Source organism: Oncorhynchus kisutch, linkage group LG26, assembly GCF_002021735.2.
Source record: "Oncorhynchus kisutch isolate 150728-3 linkage group LG26, Okis_V2, whole genome shotgun sequence".
In the NCBI taxonomy this organism is placed as follows: Eukaryota; Metazoa; Chordata; class Actinopteri; order Salmoniformes; family Salmonidae; genus Oncorhynchus; species Oncorhynchus kisutch.
In genome coordinates, this window is record NC_034199.2 from 28,426,867 (window position 1) to 28,446,102 (window position 19,236).

At 41.8% G+C, this 19,236-nt stretch overlaps 1 protein-coding gene and 1 pseudogene across 1 annotated transcript; both read left to right on the forward strand.

Annotated features, from left to right (window-relative positions):
- The first annotated feature begins 1,109 nt into the window (after positions 1 to 1,109).
- On the forward strand, positions 1,110 to 5,939 carry LOC109877770 (ADP-ribosylation factor-like protein 6; annotated as a pseudogene).
- Positions 5,940 to 11,295: 5,356 nt separating this feature from the next.
- On the forward strand, positions 11,296 to 17,824 carry LOC109877785 (claudin-14-like). The gene is made up of 5 exons (XM_020469981.2): positions 11,296 to 11,528; positions 11,703 to 11,768; positions 15,678 to 16,407; positions 16,550 to 16,778; positions 16,905 to 17,824. Exons 3-5 carry the CDS (start codon positions 16,174 to 16,176, stop codon positions 17,186 to 17,188), a joined length of 747 nt encoding a protein of 248 aa, XP_020325570.1. The 5' UTR covers positions 11,296 to 11,528; positions 11,703 to 11,768; positions 15,678 to 16,173; the 3' UTR covers positions 17,189 to 17,824.
- Positions 17,825 to 19,236: the final 1,412 nt, after the last annotated feature.

A 19,236-nucleotide genomic window follows, 5' to 3' on the forward strand; every position in this document is an offset into this window, starting at 1 on the left:
CTGGTGGTTAGATGTCTTTTTATTACTGACTGTTTCATTCTATGGATGGCATGTTCTTCTAGGAGGCATTGTTTACAGGTTCCATCAGATGATGAGAAGGGTATCTGGTTGAACATGGCTGTATTTACTGGAGGTCTTCATTTGTGTATTGGAGTGTAGTAAATGCAGACTTTACCCAACTTCTTTATTTTGCTTGACACTTTACCCACCGTTGGAAAAATCTATTGAAAGTATAGAGAACATAACTTTTTTCACCGTGACTGGCAATCACTTTCCCCTTGTTTTTTTGTTGCCTCAACATCACTGGAAGTATTTTGTCCACCAGTGTCCCGAGAGGTTTGTAGAATACACTGTATTTCAGATGGACTTTTTAATGCTAGCCAGCAGATGGGGCAGTTGGACCATGCATCAATTTTTTATTTTTTTTATTTAACTCGGCAAGTCAGTTAAGAACAAACTTTTATTTGCAATGACAGCCTACCCCGGACGACGCTGGGCCAATTGTGCACCGCCCTATGGGACTCCCAATCACGGCCGGATGTGATGCAGCCTGGAATCGAACCAGGTACTGCAGTGCACTGAGATGCAGTGTCTTAGACCACTGCGCCACTCAGTATCATTATTCGAGCTAGGGCGATGTTGTGGACTGATAAAGCAGGAGAAAAGCCATGTTATGCTATTGTCGTGACTCGTGATGTGTGTTAAATAATTAATCATCATCTCGTTTTTCTGAATGTATAGGCTACTACTAAGAAAAGTATATAAAGAAAAACACCAGTAGCCTGTACATATTCAGAATGACTGGAATATGTAAAGGCTACTGTAGGCCTATGTAATAAACCTTTCCTCATGAAGTTGACATTATCTAATGTCCATCTCAGAATCACCCCATACTGCGAGTCAGGTCAGCAGTAGGTTCAGAGCGTTAATTCACTCTAATAGGCTTATTCACAGACTGGACTGCCAACCTGCTGTCTAGTAACCTAGTCCTCATATCCACTAAATTGTAGCGAGAAATTGTAGAAACTTTCGATTATATATTGAGGGGGTAGATGGCTTATACCGAATTCACATTTAAACCTTAGGATCAGATGTTGTAAGCAGGACAAATGGGCCTGTTTGATAAACTGTCGGGATGGCTGGGTCTGAAGAAGAAAGAAGTGAACGTGTTGTGTTTGGGACTGGACAACAGCGGGAAAACCACCATCATCAACCAACTCAAGCCCAGTAATGTAAGTCCACTGACATGGCCTAACTATAATTGAACATATGGGCCTACTGTAGTCCATTGACTGATGTATTTGATTGTGTTCTAAATTGAAACGTATTAACGTGGTGGCCTGCTGTAGGCGCGCGCGTCCTTTGCGCGCTGGCCTGTCAATGGAAACAGACGGAGTTGTGTATCTGAGTTGAGTGAGCTGAGCCATGGAGATGGTGGTTATACATAAGCGCTGTGAGTGTTAACCGTGAACATCTCATTCCAAAATCATGGGAATTAATATGGAGTTGGTCTCCCCTTTGCTGCTATAACAGCCTCCACTCTTCTGGGAAGGCTTTCCACTAGATGTTGGAACATTGCTGCGGGGACTTCCTTTCACCCACAAGAGCATTACTGATGTTGGGCAATTAGGCCTGGCTCGCAGGCAGCGTTCCAATTCATATCAAAGGTGTTCAATGGGGTTGAGGCTGTTCAATGGGGTTGAGGTCAGGGCTCTGTGCAGGCCCGTCAAGTTCTTCCACACTGATCTTGACAAATCAGTTCTGTATGAACCTTGCTTTGTGCCCGGGGGCATTGTCATGCTGAAACAGAAAATGGCCTTTTCCAGACTGTTGCCACAAAGTTAGACGCACAGAATCGTCTAGAATGCCATTTTTGTATGATGTAGTGTTGATTTCCCTTTACTGGAACTAAGGGGCCTAGCACAAACCATGGAAAACAGCCCCAGACCATTATTTCTCCTCCACCAAACTTTACAGTTGGCACTATGCATTTGGACAGGTAGCGTTCTCCTGGCATCCGCCAAACCCAGATTCGTCCGTCGGCCTACCAGATGGTCAAGCGTGATTCATCATTCCAGAGAACGCGTTTCCACTGCTCCAGAGCCCAATGGCGGCAAGCATTACACCATTCCAGCCAACGCTTGGAATTGCGCATGGGGATCTGAGGCTTGTGTGTGGTTGCTTGGCCAAGGAAACCCATTTCATGAAGCTCCCATGAACAGTTATTGTGCTGATGTTGCTTCCAGAGGCAGTTTGGAACTTACAACATTTCCCAATGGGGAAAATAAAGTCAAAGTCAGTAAAGTAGTGAGTGTTGCAACTGAGGGTAGATGATTCAGCACTCTGCGGTCCCATTCTGTGAGCTTGTGTGGCTTTCCACTTTGTGACTTAACCATTGTTGCTCCTAGATGTTTCCACTTCACAATAACAGCACTTACATTTGACCGGGCAGCTCTAGCAGGGCAGAAATTTGACGAACTGACTTGTTGGAAAGGTGGCATCCTATGACGGTGCCACGTTGAAAGTCACTGAGCTCTTAAGTAAGGCCATTGAATTTGATACACCTGTCAGCAATGGGGGTGGCTGAAGTAACCGAATCCACTTATTTGAAGGGGTGTCCATATACTTTTGTATATATAGTGTATATTAGAACTGTGAATTTTAGGCATTGTGGTTATAAGCAGTGATGTAGTGGTAAACAAAAACATAGGTGGGTAAACTGATCGCCAGTCGCAGTGACAAAAGTAACGTTCCCTATACTTTCCATGAATTCTTTCCCAAAAGGTGGGTGTACTGTCATGCAAAAAAAGAAAATGAGTAAATCGTGTTACTTGCGTTTACCCTCCACTACACCACTGATTATAAGAGCTGTGAGTGTTATCGCAGTGTGGTTATACATACGAGCTGTGAGTGTTATCGCAGTGTGGTTATACATACGAGCTGTGAGTGTTATCGCATTGTGGTTATACATACGAGCTGTGAGTGTTATAGCATTGTGGTTATACATACGAGCTGTGAGTGTTATTGCATTGTGGTTATACATACGAGCTGTGAGTGTTATTGCATTGTGGTTATACATACGAGCTGTGAGTGTTATCGCATTGTGGTTATACATACGAGCTGTGAATGTTATCGCATTGTGGTTATACATACGAGCTGTGAGTGTTATCGCATTGTGGTTATACATACGAGCTGTGAGTGTTATCGCAGTGTGGTTATACATACGAGCTGTGAGTGTTATCGCATTGTGGTTATACATACGAGCTGTGAGTGTTATCGCAGTGTGGTTATACATACGAGCTGTGAGTGTTATCGCATTGTGGTTATACATACGAGCTGTGAGTGTTATAGCATTGTGGTTATACATACGAGCTGTGAGTGTTATCGCATTGTGGTTATACATACGAGCTGTGAGTGTTATAGCATTGTGGTTATACATACGAGCTGTGAGTGTTATTGCATTGTGGTTATACATACGAGCTGTGAGTGTTATTGCATTGTGGTTATACATACGAGCTGTGAGTGTTATCGAATTGTGCTTATATACAGTATAAGACCTATGTGTTATTGTATTCGTTACACTGCAATTATCCACTGCTTGCTTGTTTTCAGCTAAGGTTATATGGCCCACTCTCAGACGACTGGAAACATGTTAGTCAGGTGAAGGTCAGTACAGCCTATTTCACCCTATTTTGCCATTTATTTTTGATACACTTCAGGTAATGTTTGTCTGTCTGCGTTTTGTTTGTGCGTATTACAGACCCAGACACAAGACATTGTCCCAACTATTGGCTTCAATATAGAAAAATTCAAGAGTTCAAGGTAGTAATTAACTTGTAATGTAAACTATGATTAACTTAGTGAACCAGGAAAAAGTCATACTAATTATATTACTATAGTGCATTAATGCGTAACATGTATTTTGTCTCTACAAAGTTTGTCTTTCACAGTGTTTGACATGTCTGGTCAGAGCAGATATAGAAACCTATGGGAACATTACTACAAGTAAGACTTCACACCTGCACTGTTTATCTATATAGACCTGCATGATATGACAGGACGTTTTAATCCAGAGGTGCCTTACCTCTAAACTTAGAGTAACCAGTATTGCCTGTAGAGCAGTTTTAGTGGTTACCCAACCCTAAATCTATCTCCAAGCGTTACAGCCCCCGGCCCCCGCTCTGAATCTAGTTGCTTAACCCTGATGTAGAGAAACACATTCAGTGTTTTTTACCCTGTTGAACCTCCTATCCCTTGTTGATGACATCGTTTTCTGTTGTGGTGTCCACAGAGAGAGTCACGCGATCATATTTGTCATCGATAGTGGAGACAAGTTATGAATGGTCGTTGCCAAAGAGGAACTTGATACTCTTCTCAATCACCAAGGTAAGAGAATGAGACAGTAAGAAAGAGAGAGAGAGACAGGAAGAGCGAGAGTAAGAGAGGGAGAGAAGGGGAGAAAGACAGACAGACAGACAAACTTTCTTCACTTGTTCTCTGGTGTTCCTGCTCCCTCCAGACATCTGCAGTAGGAGGATGCCTGTGCTGCTCTTTGCTAATAAGAGTGACCTGAGAGAAGCCATGTCTTCAGTCAAAGTCTCTCAGCTGCTCTGTCTGGAGAACATCAAGGACAAACCCTGGCACATCTGGTAGGACACAACTCTATCACACACATAAGCAGGTACAGACACACACAGTTGTGTTGGGATAGGTTACTAAAATCTGTCCCTGTGTTTCAGTGCCAGTAATGCTGTAAAAGGAGAGGGCCTACAGGAGGGGGTGGACTGGCTACAAGGTACATAACTGCGTGTGCGTGCATGTACGTGTACTTTTTTCTGATGGAATTCTGGCACCAATATTGAATCATTCTGTTTTGTTCTACCTTACCCATAGAGCAAATTGCACAGTAAGTATAATGTGTGCTCACATTAGTTTATGTCACTGTGGTGGACTTAGATGATGATGTTGTTGATGGGTTTGGAGCAGGGGAGACTATTCAGTCTGTAACAGGTATAATGTTGACGTGTGTCTCATGATAATTAATCTCCCCTACTCTTAACCCTCTAGTGAAGGGCTTTTCTAATGTAGTTGTGGAGCTTCAGGTCTCATTGTTGAGGCTGTTTGTTGTTGTAACTATCATCTCATGAATTGTCCATATATTTATAAACATATATTGTCCATATGTTTATCAACAGATCATATCAGAATAATGAATGAAATGAAATGAATGAAAGGCTTACAATGAAGGATTGTGATGGAGAGAAGAGGGATCTCCACAACTACAGCATGGCTCCTCCAACCGGTCGTGTCATTGCTTATCTTCTTTCACTATTTACATACAGTATGTGGTGCGAGGGAATCATCTGTTTTTCCTTTCTATTTGATACTCTGTCATGATGCCTACTGATGCCTACTGTATGATACTGTTGTAAAGTGTTGATGTGAAGTGTTGTTGAACCGCTTGCTGCAGTGAAGAGAGACCACCCTCTGAGATGGATTCACCTGGGATGGCATGTAGTCTAGGGGTTTTAAGAGCGTTGGACCAGTAACCAAAATGTCGATGGTTCGAATCCCCAAGCCAACGAGGTGAAAAATCTGTCGATGTCCCCTTGAGCAAGGTACTTAACCCTAATTGCTCCTGTAAGTCGCTCTGGATAAGAGCCTCTGCTGAATGACTAAAATGTAAATGTATTCAGACTGTTATTCAGTGTTACAGCACGTGATGTGTAACTGTGTTGTCTGCTTGTGGAAAGATATGATTTATGTATTCTGTTGTTAAACATTTTACCCTCCATATTTCTGAACTGTACTTGATGGTCGTTTTGTATGCCATTAAATGTGCTGTGATGTTTTCAGACATAGCACACCAGTCAGTGCTACAATATATTGCTATATATGTTGGGATGTTTTAATGAAAACAATTAAAGGCGTAGCATTTGCTTGATTTGTTTAGTCTCTTTCTTCTCCTCCGAAGAGGATGACAATTTGTCTTTCTATTTGCAGGATCTGTAGATATATTAATCTCGCATAGTGAGTGGGGATAATAGTGAATTAACACTTCAGACTGCAAAGGCTGTTTTAATCATTTATGCAAAAACAGATGAGTTTAGGTTCCATCAACACAGAAGTATCAAGTGCAACTAGGAAAGTACATTTCCTGAAGAAAATGTGGTGTGCTTGCTTAAAAGGGAAAGGGGGATACCTAGTCAGTTGTACCACTGATTGCTTTCAACTGAAATGTGTCTTCCCCATTTAACCCAACCCCTCCGAATATGAGTATTTATGGTTGTGAAATAACTTATAGTAGTGGTAGTGACTGCAGTAGTAATGGTAGGGACTGGTTATAGTTGAAAAAGTAAGTAGATGGAAAGATTGAGTGATGGATTGATTGGATATGATAAGATAGGATAGCCTGAGCATGTGAAAGTTGGTTTGGTGTCTCTAGCTTGAACGGTTCAAGAGTTACTGTTGGTGGGGGTTTGTCATGCTAATCTATCCTTGATAAAGGTTTTTAAGAATGTTAAGTTAGGATAGCCTGAACAATTTAAAGTTTGTCTTATAGCTTAATTGGCAAAGTAGCAGGACCATATTGAATAACTACCTCTGTATTCCCATGGTTCTCATTCAAACCTATGTTAATTTAAGGACATTTTAAATGGTTATAGTTGAAAAAGTATAGATGGATAGATTAAAGAATTGATTGATTTAATACTTAGGATAGGATAGCCTGAACATGTGTACGTTGGTTTGGTGTCTCTAGTTTGAACAGTTACTATTGCTTTTAGTGGATTGATTTGTGCAAATGTATGCTAATTTAAATAGTTAGAACTTATAAGGTTTTGAAATGTCTAGCCCAAGGGAGCGTATTTTCTTGCTCACGGTGTCACCTCGTATCTCATAGTGTTTGTAAATCACCGTTTTTTTTAAATGTTTTAACTTTTAATGATGTCATCAGGTAGAACTGTATTTTTTCCAATGTTGTAGTAGTACTTGAGACCAGGTGTCGGTCCGGTCTCGAAACCACATTTTGAGTGTCTCGGTGTCGGATATATTTGTACTCGGTCTTGGACAGTAAGGACTCATAATTTCTACTCAAGACCAGCCGAGTAAAAAAAACTCATAATTATCAGCTTCCATTCAGTAAGTGCATAAAACCGCTTCGCCAGGCCAAAATATATACACTCCCTTCTTGAAATATTAATACCTGCAGTCTTTATTTCTATTAGACATGTCTGCGCAGTGACGAACATATTGGACCTAGGCCTTCAGTGTGTGACAGGTTCGTGATGCTGAAAGGACAGCAACGGTAATAGCTGCGCACTCATGTAGGAGAGTACTTTTGTAAAACACAAAGGGTTAGTGGTGTAGTGGAGGCTATGCGCAGGTATAAACCGTATAACCACTTTTGGGGGGGCGGGTGGGGGGGTATTGCATATACTCACTTAATCCCCACTGATGCGTATAAAAGTAGTGTAACAGAGGTATACGACTTATCAATTATGTAGTACAATAGAGAAAAATGCGCAAAGTAGCCACCAAATCGCAAAGCACGTGAAATATATTCACATGAGCTCCTCCACACAGCCTAGTTTCAGCAGAATATCATCTGTACACTGCAATAATGTGCAGCTCTCAACCGGTTTGGGCATGTAGCAGCTCACAGAAGAATGACATTGATAACTGGTAGGGTGGGTAGGAAAGACATTTCAACGTATATCTAGCAGTAAATGCTAACTAAGGCAACAATGGGTAGGCAAACCAGGTATTGAAAAGGTTTGGTCTGAGTTCTTGGTTAGTAGCTATTTGTGTTTCGCAATTCAGTCTTCATGACCTGTTTGCATCAGGGATGTAGATATGGGTGGACACAGGCCTATCCAATCAAATTGCAAAAACATAGGATTTTTCACACAGAACGCCTTTCCTTTGCTGGGTGGGCCATTTTGGAACTTTTTGGCAAAATTAGAGTAAACCCACTTCTCCAGGTACCACTACACAGCTGCATAGGGCTGATGGAAAGACAGCAGTCACGCACAGCATGATGTTAAAGGATAAGCAGTCCATTCACTCGGCCATAATGAGCCACTAGGTCCCAATCATAAGAATACAAAAACACAACCATTAGGCTAAGCATTTCCTAATCGAAATGTACAACTACTACTTCCCATTGCAAAAAACATTTCACATTTAGCACACAAAGTAACCGGTGACCTAAACTTTTAAATGCAACGATTTCTCACACACCAGTTATTTTCAAAGAGATGGATAACAACAGCAAGTGCGCTGCAATAAAAAACACAGTTCCACTCACCAGATGATGATCATTTAAAACGTAACTTCTTGTTGAAAGTTATTCTTGTAAAGGGAGAAGCTAACAAATTAGCAACAACATCCTCTTTGATAACATCTGCTGCAGCGATTACATCAGAACATCATTGAAAAGATTAATGTAATTCGAATTATTATTCTTATAATTATTTTATTAATCCTTAGCCCCTCTCAGAAAGTGTATAAGGCCCTTATTGTTCCCCAGGTCAAGAGAAGTGAATTGGACAATAATATAAATTATAATTTATATTATAATTTGACCTGGCCTCCACAATCACCTGACCTCAATCCAATTGAGATGGTTTGGGATGAGTTAGTCCTCAGAATGAAGGAAAAGCAGCCAACAAGTGTTTAGCGTATATGGGAACTCCTTGAAGACTGTTGGAAAAGCATTCCAGGTGAAGCTGGTTGAGGGAATGCCAAGAGTGTGAAAAGCTGTCATCAAGGCAAAGGGTGGCTACTTTGAAAAATATAAAATCTATTTTGATTTGTTTAATTATTTTTGGTTACTATGTGATTACATATGTGTTATTTCATAGTGTTGATGTCTTCACTATTATTCTACAGTGTAGAAAATAGTGAAAATTAAGAAAACCCCTTAATAGTTGGTGTGTCTAAACTTTTGACCGGTAGTGTATATTTCACTGAGGCTGACTATCAGGCAGTGAGTTGGAGGCGTGCATGGCCACACAGTCATGGGTGAACAGGGAGTACAGGAGGGGGCTGAGCACGCACCCTTGTGGGGCCCCAGTGCTGAGGGCTAGGGTTAGGCGATGTGGAGATGTTGTTTCCTACCTTCACCACCTGGGACGGCCTGTCAGAAAGTCCAGGACCCAATTGCACAGGACGGGGTTGAGACCCAGGGCCTCAAGCTTAATGATGAGCTTGGAGGGTACTATGGTGTTGAATGCTGAGCTGTAGTCAATGGTTTTCTTTTTGTAGTCCGTGATTTCGTGTAAACCCTGCAACGTACGTCTCATGTCTGAGCTCTTTATCTACATTTGCTTGTTTGATTGCCTTGCAGAGGGAATAACTACACTGTTTATTTTCAGCCATATTCCCAGACCTCTTTCCATTGTTAAATTTGATGGTTCGTGCTTTCAGTTTTGCGTGAATGCTGCCGTCCATCCACGGTTTCTGGTTAGGGTAGGTTTTAATAGTCACAGTGGGTACAACATCCCCAATGCACTTCCTAATAAATTCACTCACCAAGTCAGCGTATAGATCAATGTTGTTCTCTGAGGCTGACCAGAACATTTCCCATTCCATGTGATCAAAACAATCTTGAACGTTGATTGGTCAGACCAGCGTTGAATGGTTCTAGTCACTGGTACATCCTGTTTGAGTTTCTGCCTATAAAGACAGTAGGAGCAAGACGCCGTCGTGGCCGTATTTACCGAAGGGAGGGCGGGGGAGGGATTTGTATTCATTGTGGAAGTTAGAGTAGCAGTGATCAAGTGTATTACCCCCGCGAGTACTACAATCAATATGCTGATAGAATTTAGGTAGCCTTGTGCTCAAATTTGCTTTGTTAAAATCCCCAGCTACAATAAATGCAGGATATAAGGATATATGGTTTCCAGCTAACATAGAGTCCAGTGAAGTTCCTTGAGGGCCATCGTGGTGTCTGCTTGAGGGGGAATGTACACAGCTGTGATGATAACTGACGAGAATTCTCTTGGGAGGTAATATGGCCAGCATTTGATTGTAAGGAATTCTAGGTCGAGTGAGCAGAAGGACTTGAGTTCCTGTATGTTGTTATGATTACACCATGAGCCGTTAATCATGAAGCATACACCACCGCCCTTCCTCTTCCCAGAGAGGTGTTTATCTCTGTCGGCGCAATGCATGGAGAAGCCCGGTGGCTGAACCGATTCCGACAACATATCCTGAGAGAGCCATGTTTCCGTGAAACAGAGGATGTTACAATCTCTGATGTCTGTCTGGAAGGCAAACCTTGCTCGAAATTTGTCTACCTTGTTGTCAAGAGCATTGGCGAGTAATATACTCTGGAGCGGTGGGTGATGTGCACATCTATGGAGCCTGACCAGGAGGCTGCCCCTTCTGCGACGCCATGGTTTTGAGTCGGCTTCTGGGATCCGATCCATTGTCCTGGGTGGTGGTCCAAACAGAGGATCAGCTTCGGGAAAGTCGTATTCCTGGTCATAATGTTGGTGAGTTGACGTCGCTCTTATATCAAATAGTTCTTCCCGGCTGTTTGTAATAACGCTTAAGATTTCCTGGGATAATAATATAAGAAATAATACATTAAAAAAACAAATACTGCATAGTTTCATAAGGACTCGAAGTGAGGCGGCCATCTCTGTCAGCGCCATCCTACACATCCTAAACGTGTGTGATTTATGATAAATGTACCTATGATCCCTCTCATGTAGGCTAGCCTAATGATTATGTGGCTTAAAATTAGTCTTACATGACATTACCAGATTTTTTATTTAGCCTAGCCCACAGTAGCCTAACCTATGAATAAGCTGATTCTAATGTCAAATCTTAGGCCTTAGCTGCATTCAAAAGGGGTTTACAGTGATCATTCAAATATACGTTTCCTATTTGTTGTCCTAGAAGCAGATAATAAACACCTTATTTAAGACAGAGCTCCCTAATGCGTGGAGGATTACAGTGTTTCCCCTAAGGCTATTAACTCCTCAGCATTCACATTGTCATGGTTAGAAGGGATCCAGTTTTTGCCAGAATTGACTATTCGTAGCAGGTTTAGGAGAAGTTGTGCAGCAGGTTAGGAGAATAAATGTGGCAGGCTAGGAGAATTAGGTTAAGGTTAGGAAAAGGGTTAGGGTTGGCTAAAATGCAACAAAAAAAATAAGATCACCTTTTGATGTAAAATGTACAAAAGCTGGATCCCATCTAGACACGACCCATTCACATGGTATTATATCCTTCTGGAGGAGATAGCAAGGACACATAATCTTATGAGAGACTGACACAGCAGGATGTGCTGCACTGCAGGCCGCTAGAAAGGCTACTGCTAGGCTACTATTCCGTATGAAGGAATGACAGACAGATTGGGAATATAGCCTTGTGTGTCGCTCTTCTATAGGCTCAGAATACACAAAACTAGAGAACAGGACTAAGAAAATAGTGGCAGACTGTCTATCACTGACCAGATCAAGAGCAACCAGCAGATTTGGAGGAGCTCACACGACATGGAATCTCTTGTACTTCAGGTATTGTACTTGTGTCACTCTGTTTATGTTGTCCCATGATAAGAGCTAAGGCATAATCATTTATAGTGCTATCATTATCTACTATTGTCTTTGAATACTCTCAAATTATACTGTCCTCAAACATTTTCAATTACTTTTTGTTGTTTCCATCTTTCTGTTTGTTGTTTTTGACAGATCCCCATGTTGACTGGTTAGAAGGAGGAGGACCATGCAGTGTGATGCCCTCTCTCTTCCCCTGGGGTAGGAACTATGTTTGCAACTAACCGTTATAGAGCCAAAGTAGAGCTACACCATGTCACATTACTGACAGACAGTTGTCACCTCCCTGACAGGACAATAAGGACAAAGACATACCCATACACTGCCCTCACCTGGACTCTAAAGCAGAGGCGACACTGGTGGTAGAGGGAAAGAGAGAGTGAGAGAGAGAGAGCAAGCAGACAGAGAGCTGGTCTGGTCTGGGCGGTGACGTGCAGCTTTGACAGGCTTTTTGAACTATGGAGAGGCCTTTATAAATGCTACATAACATGGGTTTGTGAGTCTACATAGGACACACAGACAGAGACTGCCAGCTGCTAACCTCCTGCAGCACTAGATAGCATCAGGCAGGATATGCATGTCACAGGTAAGAAGGGGAGAGGAGGGAGTGTATGTGTTGGGTAGATCACTGAAAGTGAAGTGTTGGGGTTTTTATTTTATAACTTTTGGTACGTGCACGGAAAAGCAAAGTTTGAACTCATGTGATCAGTAGCCAACAACATGTTAGTCAGTTGTTCTAATGTGTGGTTGTTTCCTCCCTTACAGAATCCATCATTAAACACAAAGAGCATTCTGTTCCCAGTGTTCTACTGAGCTGCTTTTCGTTGATAGAGTATGAAAAATATAAACAGTGCCTGTTTTGTTTCAAGGTTGTTGGTAGATGAAATAATTGATCCATGAAAACTGGAAAGTGGATCATAATACTGATATTCCCTCTGAATGAGGCAAAGGAAAACTGTAGTATTCGATATCATAAATTAAATGTGAGAAATCCTGTTTATATGAATAACACAATATCAATGGCATGTGGATTAGTCTGTCACTGTCCAGAGTTTGTGTGTGTGTTTTATTTAATTTATTTAACCTTTATTTAACTAGGCAAGTCAGTTAAGATCAAATTCTTATGTACAAACACAAGTGTGTGTGTGTGTGTGTGTGTGTGTGTGTGTGTGTGTGTGTGTGTGTGTGTGTGTGTGTGTGTGTGTGTGTGTGTGTGTGTGTGCACGCGCATCACTCACTGGCAGCAGTAGCATAATATCAGGACTCTGATCCCACATGGCAGGTGTCCACACATTAGCCACTCGTCTCTTCTTCAGGTAATAATTGGTTTATTACTTTATGCTCTATGACACAATCAACTTAGCTGTGACATTTAATAGTACTGACATTAGTTGAAAACAAAGATAGTTGGTGTGGAAATGTGTGTTTTATTGTTCACTAGATCAATAGCCTTCTCCTCTCTGCGCTCTTCAAATCAAAAATAGTTTTCCAAAGTGAGTTACAGAGGAAGGAGAGGGAAAAGTAAATGAAAGTGGGTTCCCAACACTTCTGACCTTTCTGCACCTCAGAAGCCCCTCCAAAAATAGCATATTAATATGAGTTCATCCTATGGTCAATTGAAATGAGGTCTAGAGTGAGGAAAAGCAATGTGTTCTGTAAGTGCTGTATGCAAATTCTTGATCAAATGTGTTTGACGCAGCTTGTGACTAAATTCCAAATCTGTCTGTGAATGAACTTTTGTCAATTTGAATATTCCAACTTCATTTTACATATTATCAGTGAGAAAATCTCTGAGCGCACTGAACAAAAATATAAACGCAACATGTGAGGTGTTGGTCTCTGGTTTCATCAGCTAAAAGATCCCAGAAACATTCCATACGCACAAAAATATTATTTCTGTTCAATTTCTTTTTACATTCATGTTAACATTTCTCCTTTGCCAAGATAATCCATCCACCTGACAGGTGTGGCATAACAAGAAGAAGATTAAACAACATCATCAATAAAAGGACACTCTAAAATGTGCAGGGTTGTCACACAACACAATGCCACAGATGTATCAAGTTTTGAGAGAGTGCAATTGGCATGATGACTGCAGGGATGTCCACCAGAGCTGTTGCCAGAGAATGTAATGTTCATTTCTCCAACAGCGTTTTAGAGAATTTGGCAGTACATCCAACCGGTCTCACATACCGCAGACCACAAGTTCTCATTTACAACTGCAATCTGGCCAAGATAAAGGCGTCGTGTGGGCGAGCGGTTTGCTGATGTCAACGTTGGTGCCAGTGGGGTTATGGTAAGGGCAGGCACAAGCTAGGGACAACAAACACAATTGCATTTTATCGATGGCAATTTGAATGCACAGAGATACTGTGATGAGATCCTGAGGCCAATTGTCGTGCAATTCATCTGCCGCCATCACCTCATGTTTCAGCATAATGCACGGCCCCATGTCGCAAGGAGCTGTACACTATTCCTGGAAGCTGAAAATGTCCCAGCTCTTCCATAGGCTGCATGCTTACCAGACATGTCACCCAATGAGTATGTTTGGGATGCTCTGGATCGACGTGTACGACAGCCTTTTTCCGTTCCCGATGATATCCAGCAACTCAGCACAGCCATTGAAGAGGAGTGGGACAACATTTCACAGGCCACAATCAACAACCTGATCAATTCTATGCGAAGGAGATGTGTCGTGCTGCATGAGGCAAATGGTGGTCACACCAGATACTGACTGGTTTTCTGATCCATGCCCCTATCTTTTTTTTAAGGTGTCTGTGACCAACAGATGCAAACTTGCCACCAATACTCTTATAGGACACGTCACTGCACTCTATACTCATCTCTGTATACCTGTCGCAAGACCCACTGGTTGTTGCTTATTTATAAAACCCTCTTAGGCCTCACTCCCCCTATCGGCAGGTAGCCTAGTGGTTAGAGCATTGGGCCAGTAACTGAAAGGTTGCTGGATCAAATCCCTGAGCTGACAAGGTTCAAATCTGTTATTCTGCCCCTGAACAAGGCAGGTAACCCACTGTTCCTAGGCCGTCATTGTAAATACAAATTTGTTCTTAACTGACTTGCCTAGTTAAATAAAGGTTAAATAAAAATCTGAGATATCTACTGCAGCCTTCATCCTCCACATACAACACCTGTTCTGCCAGTCACATTCTGTTAAAGGTCCCCAAAGCAGACACATCTCTGGGTCACTTGTCTTTTCAGTTCGCTGCAGCTAGTGACTGGAACGACTGGAACGAGCTGCAACAAACACTCAAACTGGACAGTTTTATCTTAATTCAAAGACTCAATCATGGACACTCTTACTGACAGTTGTGGCTGCTTCGCGTGATGTATTGTTGTCTCTACCTTCTTGCCCTTTGTGCTGTTGTCTGTGCCCAACCATGTTTGTACCCTCTTTTATGCTGCTACCATGTTGTGCTGCTGCCATGTTGTGTTGCTACCATTTTGTTGTCATGTTGTGTGGCTACCATGCTGTGTTGTCATGTGTTGCTGCCATGCTATGTTGTTGTCTTAGGTCTCTCTTTATGTAGTGTTGTGTTGTCTCTCTCGTTGTGATGTGTGTTGTGTCCTATAGTTTTATTTCATTTATTTTTATTTTGAACCCCAGCCCCCGTCCCTGCAGGAAGCCTTTTGGTTAGGCCGTCATTGTAAATAAGAATTTGTTCTTAACTAACTTGCCTAGTTAAATAAAGGTTAAATACAAAAATGTAATAAACAGATCTGTATTCCCAGTCCTATGAAATCCTAAGATTAGGGCCTAATTCATTTAATTCAATTCACTGATTTCCTTATATGAACTCTAATTAAGTCAAATATTTTAAATTGTTCTATGTTACATTTATATTTTTGTTCAGTATAAATCAAACAGTATGATTAAAATATGACACATTTTATTGTACTTGGAGAAATGCAATATCTATTATGGGCCAGCTGAATGCATATTTTCATTAAATGGTTTTAGTGTTTTTAAACACAAAATGTATACAAGAGTTATAAAACAGTCTCTCAATTAGAAGTTAGTGGTTTGTCACATTCAACTGAGCTGGGTGTTGGTTTCTGTGAATGTTTAATCATGTGTGTTCTCCACAGGAGCAGCGGAACAGCCTCAGTCACAATCATAGAGAGACTAGCTGGCTGAGCTCAGAGGACCATGCTCAACAAGTGGAGCTGAACGAAGAACTTATTAGTCACAGACTCAATGACACCAGGGACAGAACCCTCAGAAGAAGCATCTGTTAAAGAGCTCTAGAGAGCACATGGAAGACACAGCCACTGGAGCCACTGAAGTCACTGTACAGAGCTCTATAGACAACACTGAAGACAGCGAAACCACAACACCTGAGCTCCAAAGGGAACACCACTGCAGGATGGCTTCAACACCGTGACTGACTCTAGACCCTCTGGAGTTCCAACAGTACAGCTGGGAACCAGAGCTAAAGACCAGAATAATAGGATACTAAACTCATGTCTCAAAGCCATTATTGTGTGGTTGTGTGTGTGGCTCTGTGTGTGTTGATTTGTGTGTGTTGTGTGTAGCATTGTGTAGTTTTGTGTGTGCAGTTGGTCATTAGCGGATGTTCCAAACATGGCCAGCATGGCGGTCCAGCTGCTGGGCTTCTTCCTGGGTCTGCTGGGGCTTGTGGGTAGTGTAGTTGCTACAGTGCTCCCCCACTGGTGGCAGACGGCCTATGTGGACTCTAACATAATCACAGCCACTGCCTACATAAAGGGGCTCTGGATGGAGTGTGTGTGGCACAGCACGGGCATCTACCAGTGTGAAGTACATCGCTCAATGCTGGCTCTGCCACCTGACCTGCAGGTAGGAATTATTGGTTGTTTGATTTGTTAATTGATTGGTTGATTGATTAGATTAATTTGAGCACACGGTAGCTTAGTAAATAGGGGGTAGGGTGTAATTTGAGCAACAGCCATTATGATACTAAACTCTTCTCCCTCCCTAGGCGGCACGGGCGTTGATGTTGCTGTCCTGCCTGACCTCCACCCTGGCAGCCCTCGTGTCCTCTGCAGGGATGAAGTGTACCCGCTATGCCCGCGGCTCGTCCATCAAGCATGTCCTGGCCATCAGTGGTGGGGTCTGCTTCCTGTCTGCAGGCATGCTCTGCCTAATCACTGTCTGCTGGACAACCAATGATGTCATCCTCGACTTCTACAACCCCATCCTACCTGAAGGTACTATTCAATATATTTCATTCATCTTTTATTCATTTTATTTTATAACTCTGATACTAGTTTTTTTTCACTTAAACATGTTTGCAGAAATAACAAAATAACAAGAAATGTTACTTTGTGTTGCAGGTATGAAGTATGAAATTGGCATGGCGGTGTATTTGGGCTACGTCTCGGCCTGTCTTAATCTGATGGGAGGGGTGGTGCTCTGTTGGAACTGTGAGGGGCGGCCCAGGAACCCCCTACATCTACCTCATCATCGCCACCCTTGTCCTCCCCTCGTCTTCAACACTATAAACACCCCCAACACCCCAGCACCCCCCTACTATCCCCCTGCCGCCCTGAAAGGGAACTACGCCCCCTCATGCACCTCACTGTCCAGCAATGGCTACAGACTCAATGACTACGTCTAAGGGATAGAGTACACACTCAATGAATGCTCCTAGTGTGGAAGTGCAAACACTCAATGATTATGTCTGAGTGTGGCAGATAATAGAAACTGATTGAGGGAAGTTTAAACTCAATGACTACAAAAAACAGACTCAAGTTACTTTTAAGTGAGCAAGTACACACTCATTGACTTTCCAGCAGACCTTCAGAGAGTCAGTGAGGATCAGTGTGGTTTACGGTGTTGATGTTGTTCAGGTTGTGTCCTTCTCTAGGACTGCCCACAGGCTAATCCTGTATTACTTATCCTGTTGACTTTGTATGTTTACTATAAGAGCCGAAAAACATTAACAGGACTTATTCCTGATACAAAAATGAGCTTCCTTCATAAAGGCCTTTAGGAAAATGACAGCAGGTATGATAATGGTCAAGTCAAGTTTTATTTCACATGTATTATCTGTTCCCGTTTCATTGCTCATAACTTAATGGCTGTTGTGAAGCACTTCCTGTCTTTATAGTTTTATAGTCTCATATTTGTAAACTGCTTTATACTTATACTGCTATTTTAAAATACAAAGTCACCATGGTGCAACAGACTACGTTTGAGCTTGAGTATGGTGGTAGGATGCTCGCTATGTGCATTAGCCTAACTGGACTAAAGCACAGAAACTTCTGGGAAATGTGATCTGCGCCAGGCCTACGATGACCACACGGTGGCACCAACAGTCTGTCTAGGAGGTGAGTGGCGTTCACTGTTCAAGAAAGAAAGACTAGCCAATTGCTTGGCAGATATCCAACTTGTTCTGGGTTGAAGACAGGCAGCTTAGAAAGAAGTTTCATTTAAACATAGTCGATGTTTAAATGAAACTGCTTTTTAAAAGGTTCCTAGAATTTCCATTAATTATGTCCAATCCCTATATCAATATATCCAAGTATAACTCCCTTTAAAATTGTATTCGTCTTTAATTTTGACTGCCATTTTAAGTTAGCTAAATGCTATATTTGATCATTTACACACAGTCCATATCGCAGTCCATGTCAATTCATTATTGTTGTCTGTCTCTTGTTGCAGGCCCCTACCTGCGCTATTAGCCACGGCAGGCACATGGACAGGTTTATGAGTTGTTTGTGTATTCTAAAGCTATCCAATTAGATGTATCCTCTCTCTGGCAGACCGTCAACATAAAGCAAGGTAAATTAGACAGAGCTGTCAGAAGAACAGATAAGTCAGCTGTCTGGTAGCCTATTCATTAAATTGGTCAACATGTTCAGTCTAAATATAGAAATGAAAAATGCCTTTCCAATCTTCAATGCAAAAAGTGGTCCATTGCTCTTAGAAATTAGACAATGTCTATATGAAATGTGCACTGAAATGACTAAATTACTTGAACAGACTGAAAACCAATACACTCAAAAAATGAGGGGTTCAACAAGGATTCTTCTAAGATCCTCAAAGTTCTTCGAAGAACCTTAGGGTTCTTGGCACTGAAATTGTACCCAAAAGGTTATTCCAAGAACCCCATAGAACCCCATATGAGGTGGGTTCCTACTAACCTCCTTAGTTGGTGGGGGTTCTTGCAGGAATCTAATTGCCCAACAGAAACATTTGGATTTGAATTTGAAAGGACAGCAGGTTCAGTCACTTAACTGAAACATTTAAAGATCTCCTCAATTTAAGGTAAATGTCTCTTGTATGATCTAAATTGATATTGTTATTTTCATATTTGTGCAACTCTTTCCCAAACAGAAAATGGACACAATTCAATGGATATCAACCAACAAAGAGGTAAGAATATGTAGGCTATAAGAATATGTTGAAGGCTAGTTATATTAGATGCAGATGACTGAACTGCTCACTTTTGTGTCTGCAGGTATACAGACGAGGAGCCATACAAAGGTATGTCAATTGGTTTTGGCATGTTACGCAGATCACATTTACCATCCTCCTCACTTACGTCTTCAATGAATATCCCTTAGGCCTCTACATTATGGACAATGTATGTGTATGAAGACCATTTTCAAAACAGTTTTTTAAATTCACATTTACCACAAAAACTAGGGTATGAATACTGTT